The sequence below is a fragment of the Squalius cephalus genome (genome assembly GCF_949319135.1).
Source record: "Squalius cephalus genome assembly, chromosome: 16".
Lineage (NCBI taxonomy): Eukaryota > Metazoa > Chordata > Actinopteri > Cypriniformes > Leuciscidae > Squalius > Squalius cephalus.
Genome location: NC_137137.1, coordinates 2,095,001 through 2,102,500, shown reverse-complemented (window position 1 = coordinate 2,102,500; position 7,500 = coordinate 2,095,001). Strand labels below are relative to the sequence as shown.

The 7,500-nt window shown below is 34.3% G+C and overlaps 1 protein-coding gene across 2 annotated transcripts in view; it reads left to right on the top strand.

Moving 5' to 3' along the window:
- pi4kab (phosphatidylinositol 4-kinase, catalytic, alpha b) overlaps nucleotides 1–7,500 on the top strand; it is a 62,442-nt gene that overhangs the window by 12,256 nt on the left and 42,686 nt on the right. For both annotated transcript variants that reach the window (XM_079896514.1, XM_079896513.1), the window contains exons 9-14: nucleotides 1,796–1,861; nucleotides 2,022–2,118; nucleotides 2,252–2,440; nucleotides 5,035–5,135; nucleotides 5,214–5,343; nucleotides 6,291–6,420. In XM_079896514.1, the coding sequence (XP_079752640.1) occupies nucleotides 1,796–1,861; nucleotides 2,022–2,118; nucleotides 2,252–2,440; nucleotides 5,035–5,135; nucleotides 5,214–5,343; nucleotides 6,291–6,420 (713 nt within the window). The remainder of the gene's footprint in view (nucleotides 1–1,795; nucleotides 1,862–2,021; nucleotides 2,119–2,251; nucleotides 2,441–5,034; nucleotides 5,136–5,213; nucleotides 5,344–6,290; nucleotides 6,421–7,500) is intronic.

Sequence of the window (7,500 nt, the reverse complement as noted above, 5' to 3'; positions counted from 1 at the left end):
GATTCAATGACTCGCTCATAAAGACTTCAGTTGTTTCATTACTGGATGAATCAGCGTTTTTGAACGAATCTCTTGAGTGAATGATTCAACGACTTGCTAATAAAGACACCTTTTTTCATTACTGGATGAATCAGCGTTTTTGAACAAATCTCTTAAATTAATGATTCAATGACTCACTCATACAGACATCAATTGTTTCATTACTGGATGAATCAAGCGTTTTTGAACGAATCTCTTGAGTGAATGATTCAATGACTTACTCATAAAGACTTTAATTGTTTCATTACTGGATGAATCAGCGTTTTTTGAACGAATCTCTTAATGAATGATTCAATGACTCGCTCAAAGACTTCAGTTGTTTCATTACTGGATGAATCAGCATTTTTGAACGAATCTCTTAATGAATGATTCAATGACTCACTCATAAAGACTTCAGTTGTTTCATTACTGGATGAATCAGCGTTTTTGAACGAATCTCTTGAGTGAATGATTCAACGACTTGCTAATAAAGGCAACTTTTTTCATTACTGGATGAACCAGCGCTTTTGAATAAATCTATTAAATGAGTGATTCAACGACTCGCTCATAAAGATAACTTGTTTAATTTCTGGATGAATCAGCATTTTTTAAACAAAATCTCTTGAGTGAATGATTCAACGACTCGCTAATAAAGACTTCACTTGTTTCATTACTGGATGAATCAGCGTTTTTGAACCAATCTCTTAATGAATGATTCAATGACTCACTAATAAAGACTTCAATTGTTTCATTACTGGATGAATCAGCGTTTTTGAACGAATCTCTTAATGAATGATTCAATGACTCACTCATAAAGACTTCAGTTGTTTCATTACTGGATGAATCAGCGTTTTTGAACGAATCTCTTGAGTGAATGATTCAACGACTTGCTAATAAAGGCAACTTTTTTCATTACTGGATGAACCAGCGCTTTTGAATAAATCTATTAAATGAGTGATTCAACGACTCGCTCATAAAGATAACTTGTTTAATTTCTGGATGAATCAGCATTTTTTAAACAAAATCTCTTGAGTGAATGATTCAACGACTCGCTAATAAAGACTTCACTTGTTTCATTACTGGATGAATCAGCGTTTTTGAACCAATCTCTTAATGAATGATTCAATGACTCACTAATAAAGACTTCAATTGTTTCATTACTGGATGAATCAGCGTTTTTGAACGAATCTCTTGAGTGAATGATTCAACGACTCGCTAATAAAGACAACTTTTTTCATTACTGGATGAACCAGCGCTTTTGAATAAATCTATTAAATGAGTGATTCAACGACTCGCTCATAAAGATAACTTGTTTAATTTCTGGATGAATCAGCATTTTTTAAACAAATCTCTTGAGTGAATGATTCAACGACTCGCTCATAAAGACTTCACTTGTTTCATTACTGGATGAATCAGCGTTTTTGAACGAATCTCTTGGATGAATGATTCAATGACAAATCTATTCTTTAACAGTCACTTGTCGCCACCTACTGGTGTAACGATGTATTTGATATAATCTTGTTTACACCAGTGTTTATAGCCAAACTATAAACTTTTATCCCAGGACTTCTGTGATAATCTGAGTTATTGTAAGACAGAAATAATGATACTGTGTGGTTGAAAAGATTGTGTGTGTGTTTGAATCGAGATTTTAATCTTCTATCGATGAACCCTGCGGCTCTACAGCAGAATTTGAATCATTACTTTCCTGTTTATTACTGTGAAGCTTCTTGAATCGGTCTAATCTGTGTTGTATATTCATCATATGTTTCTGCAGGTGAAGCAGTTTGTCTCAGATTCCTTCCTAAAGACGCTGGACTCCATCGTGGCCGAAGTTACAGAGGTAAACTTTACATGTTTCATTAACTCTTTCTTTACTCTCTCCACCTGCTGCACACAAGATCCTGTAGAAAATACATTATACAAAAGTCTGCAAATATCATCACAAACCAGTTTGTCCTTCTAATTCTCCCTTCCTCTATTTTTTTTCTCCATGTATGAAGGCGAATCCAGCCGCCAATCTCTTTTACAGAGCCTTCAGCGACCCGCTGTATGTCAGCATGTTCAAGATGCTGCGGGACACGCTCTATTACATGAAAGGTCGCTGAACTGTGGCCTCTGTCTAAACTGAGCCGTTCTTCAAGCTAAATGCTTTATTAATCGCATCTTCAGCGTTCCTCTTTATTTGTGTCTGACCTTTGCCACGTGTGAATATTTCATGTTAACCACTCAGATGTGCAGACGAGCTTCGTGAAAGAGGTTCATGAGTTCGTGCTGGAGCAGTTCAGCAGCAGCCAATCAGAGCTCCAGAGGGTTCTCCATGAGGAGCGGTTGCCAGGGGAACCCAGCCCTCTCAAGCTCCGTTGTCATGCCAACGCAGCCTGTGTGGACCTCATGGTGTGGGCCGTCAAAGATGAGCAAGGTCTGTCACAAACACGATCACAACACTACAGCTGAAGCCCGGGGCATGTTGTCACACTCCAGTGCAGATATTTCTGGGTTAAACATGAAATCACAACTGACACATTTCTGGTCTTACTGTCAACTATTATTGTATTTTGAGTCTTTTTATTTTATTATGACTTTCTTTTTTTCTTTTTTGACGTTGTGCATGTAAAAAATTATTGGAGTATGCTTTGCAAGACAATATTTCAGTATTTTCTACTTCAAAATTTCACATTTAATATTTAATATTAATATTTAATAAGATTTTAATCTAAGATTTTTTTTTTCTGAAATCTCACATTTTTGTTATCGTAAACAAAGTATTAAACATTTCATTAATTGATATGACGCTGAAAGGGAATAGAAGTGTTAGATGGAAAATTAGCAAATAAGTTAAACAAATTATATTTCAGTCTTTCAATGTGAATTCAATGTGTAAATTGCTGATTATTTGTTAACTTTACTAGAAATTTCTAAATGAAAATTGTTTTTACACCAATTTTTTGCAACTAAGTACTAAAAGTACTAAAACTGAAAAATACATGTTGGATAAATTAGAAATATTTTAAGATATTTAAAAACAAACAAATGAATCACAAAAGCACAACAAAATGACCAAAACTTGAACTAAAATGTATTTATATATTATCTCTTTAACTATATTTCTATTTTGTATCTATTTATTTATTTTATATTTATTTAATCTATTTTCTTATGTCTATATGTTTATCTTTTTTATCTTTCCACCCATTTATTTATCTAATATATATATATATTTTATCTATTTATTTATTTTATATTTTATATTTAGTTCATCTACATATATTTGTTAACTATTAAAAACATTTTGTTAATTGAAATAAATCTGAAATGAAATAAGTATTAGATGGAAAAACATTAGAAGGCTGCCTTCAATGTAAAAAGTGATGAAACAAAAAGTTATAATATTTAAGTATATTTAACATGAAAATACTTTCAGTCTTTGTAAATAATACAAAAATAAAACTGACCAGGGGCCGTATTCACAAAGCATTTTATCTTAGCACTAGGAGTACTCCTAAATCACACTAAAAGATTTTAGCTAGGAGTTTTCTCTTAAAAGTTATTCACAACGCCTTTCAGACCTACTCTTAGTAAAGAAAAATGACAACTCCTAAACTAAGAGTGAGTCTTCGTTGTTATGGATGACGTCATTACTCATGCACGAGCTTGACTGAAGTGACCACCTTGATTGGCTGATGATTGTAACGCGGGAATGATTCAAACCCCTCCCCTACGATGATGAGTGACAGGTGACAGGTCTGAGAATGCGTGCGCTACACAAGTAGTGTGAAGGACGGAAGATGATGAATAACTGAATAAATAGCCTAAATGAATAAAGAGTAAGGCAAAACAAATAGCCTATAGCCTTATGAAACATATGGATTGATGCAATATCTTTGCAACATTATTGAATTAATCTGTCACTATATGCCTCTGCCTACGTTTGCAAAGAGAAGAACATTTTAATTTGATTCACAATGAAACGTTACAATTAGTTTACATGCAATGAGTAGCCTAGTTTTGGTTGTTGTTGGTGGCGTTATTGCATCCCTAGTTATATTGATCCCTTTACCACTCTACAGATAAAGCGTCGTCGGGAAAACTCAATTTGCGTATCTACCCCGAATTGATAAAATAAAATAAAATTCTGAATCAAAACTATAAGGAAACACCAGTAATTTGTTTAGGCTTGGTTTGTAGGGAATAACAAACCTGCACACAAATATTCTAACGCACATAACTATAGAACCAATTCTTAATGCGCATGTGACCGCCATCAGCGTTTCTCACAGGTTCACGTTTAAAGTCTGTGTAGAGAGAATGGTGTCGTCTTAGCGGCCCCTAATTTAATAACAAATGATCGTTGCGACGGAAGCGAATCAATCAAAACTAACTTTAACTATAAAATAACTTTATTAAAGAACCGCTATAAAGCCAAAACATTCTCTGTTACCTTAAATTATACGTTCATTTCTGTAAAGCTGCTTTGAAACAATCTACATTGTTAAAAGCGCTATATAAATGAAGATGACTTGACTTGACTTGACTATGCCTACAATGCAAAATTGTTCCCTCGCGATTGGAGCCGCCGCATACGCATTTCAAAACATCGCAACGTGAAATGCCACAAAAAGCGGTTTGTGAAGGTCTTAGTGAGTTAGGAGTCCTCTCGACTTCTTTTAAGCTGTCCCAGGCTTAGGTGCTACTTTTAGGGCTAAAATGCTTCGTGAATTACTCTTAGTCAAAAAAATTAGGAGTCCTAAAGTTACGAGTGACACGCCCATTATTTTTAGGAGTTGCTCCTAAATTCGCCAGTTAGGAGCTACTTTTAGCCTTAAAATTCTTTGTGAATACGGCCCCAGAAGTCATCCAGTCACTTTTCACCATCCAGTCAATAATGACATTTTGTAGAAGGGAACATGATTTTAGTGTATATAACAGATGTCACGTCTGAGTTGGAGTTGGTTTCTGTGTTGGGGAAAGTGCTGCAAATGTTGAATAAAGTGATTTCTCTGATTGGTCTTCCAGGAGCTGAGAATCTGTGCTCTAAACTATCAGAGAAGCTTCAGTCCAAAACATCCAGCAAAGTGATCATCGCTCACATGCCGCTGCTCATCTGCTGCTTACAGGTGAAGCCACGACACCAGGCTGTGTGTGTGAGAGTTCATGCACTGAATGACGTGTGTGTGTGTGTGTGTGTGTCTCAGGGTTTAGGGCGTCTGTGCGAGCGCTTCCCCGTCATCGCTCACTCCGCCACCGTGTCTCTGAAGGACTTCCTGGTGGTTCCCTCGGCGGTGCTGATCAAACTCTACAAGTATCACAGTCAGTGCACTTCAGGTCAGAGACATTTTGTTACTCTTGATAAAAGTAACTTCTGTTTATCTAATTTATTTATATATCTGCTTATCTATAAACTCATATCCATTTGTTTATCTGTTGTTTGTTGATTTATATAATTATTATAAATTATATATCTACTTTTATCTATTTTTTTATTATTTATATCATTCATTTTTCTTATCTATCCATTTGTTTATCTGTTGTTTATTTTATATTTATCTAATTTTTATATATATATATTTCTATCTATTTATACATCTATTTTTATCTATGTATTATCTATAGTTTATCTATTTTCTTATGTCTATTTGTTTAACTGTTGTATATTTATCTATTTTTATCTATTTATCTAATTTATTTATACATTTATTTTTTATCTATTTATATCTAGTTTATCTATAAACTCCTATTTGTTTATCTGTTGTTTATTTACTTATTTTATATTTGGTTTATCCATTTTCTCATCTATCTATTTTTTGTTGTTTTTATTTATCTATTTTATTTTTGTTATTTATATTTAAGTTATTGATAAACTCTTATCTATTAATTTGAATATTTATTTATTTATTTATTTAATTTATCTAGTTTATTTATCTATTTTGGATCTATTTATTTTATATTTAGTTCATATATTTTCTTACGTTTATTTGTTTATCTGCCGTATATTTATTTTATATTTATCTTTTTTCTTATCTATTTATTTTATTTATCTAATTTATATATATTATCAATTTTTTTTATTTCATATATAGATAATCTAGGTTCTTATCTATTTATTTTTCTGTTGTTTATTTTTTTTTCTATGTATATATTTTCTTATCTATTTATTTGATCTATTTTCTCTATATAATTATATATCTATATGGAGTTTTTGCTTTTCCCACATGGTTTATATAGCATTAAATGCTATTCCCTGTCCTGACCTCTGAACCTCTTTCCTTCAGGAGGAGGCGGGATCAAAATAAACGTGACCAATGAGCATTCTCAGCCCTCGCTCAACTTCCTGTCCAACAGGAAAGACCAGCCGTCCATGTACGAGCAGCTCAGAGACATCTCCATCGATAACATCTGCAGGTCAGGCTCACTTCGGCCCAGTGATGTTAGTCAAGGTTTCACTTTAGTTCGGGATAAATGTAATGCACAAATTACATTTGTAATAAACAAATATGTGAATCGGATTAGTTTAGGGTGCATATAAACAAAACTTTCAGAATTTGAAACGGATCGATTCATTCGGATTGACGTTATATAGTGTTTATAATGTCTTTTTTTACTGGTATTTTATTTAAAGGGGACATATCATGCTAAATCCACTTTTTTAGACCTTAAATGCATTTAGTTGTATATTTGGAGTGTTTAGAAGTACAGAAAAGTTGAAATTATTCTCTTCAGGTGCTTCGTTGATATCTTTATATTCTGTTTTGGCCTTATTTTGTTATCTAGATCTGTTATCTATGACGTTTTTTTTGTGAACTAATACGTCACAGTATTTGCAGCGGAACTGCCAAATAAGGACATTGACTTCCAGCCCAACACTTCGAGCAATCCGCCATTTTTATTTCTCGCTGCAATTTTGTAGTCCAAGTTAAAAGATGCAGAAGTTACGAGAGGGTAAGTTAAAATGTTCGGTTGTTGGATGTAGTAACCCACACGCTTCATTACACCGTCTAATGTAGATGAACTGCCGCGCTTGAGACAGGGCGCATGTTTAACTGAAAGAACGAGCAGAGAGAGAGAGAGAGAGACCCGGTCGCGCGCGCGCACACTCTCTCTCTTCGGAGCCAGGCGAAAGTGTAAACAAGACACCGTCTCCAAACTAGACGCTGTCTTGCTCTCTCTCCCTCGCACATATTAATCAAAATAAATCGACACGGTGGTAAAAGGTCGGAAGACCAAAGTTTCATGTGTAAATACAGTAACACACCATTGCGATACATCCATATGAAGACGTTGTTCTGCAGGTTCGTCGTCTTCATTTTCATCTCGCTCCGGCTCCGACTCTGGCTCGAACATGTAAGGCTGGCTGGACAAGTCTTCCGTTGTTGACATTTTGTTAATAACGTGTGAATAAAAAGTTTCTGTGCCGCTAGATAATCCTATCTCTGCTAGCAAACTACAAAAATGGCCGAACGGGGTGGAGTTGAACCTCTGCAT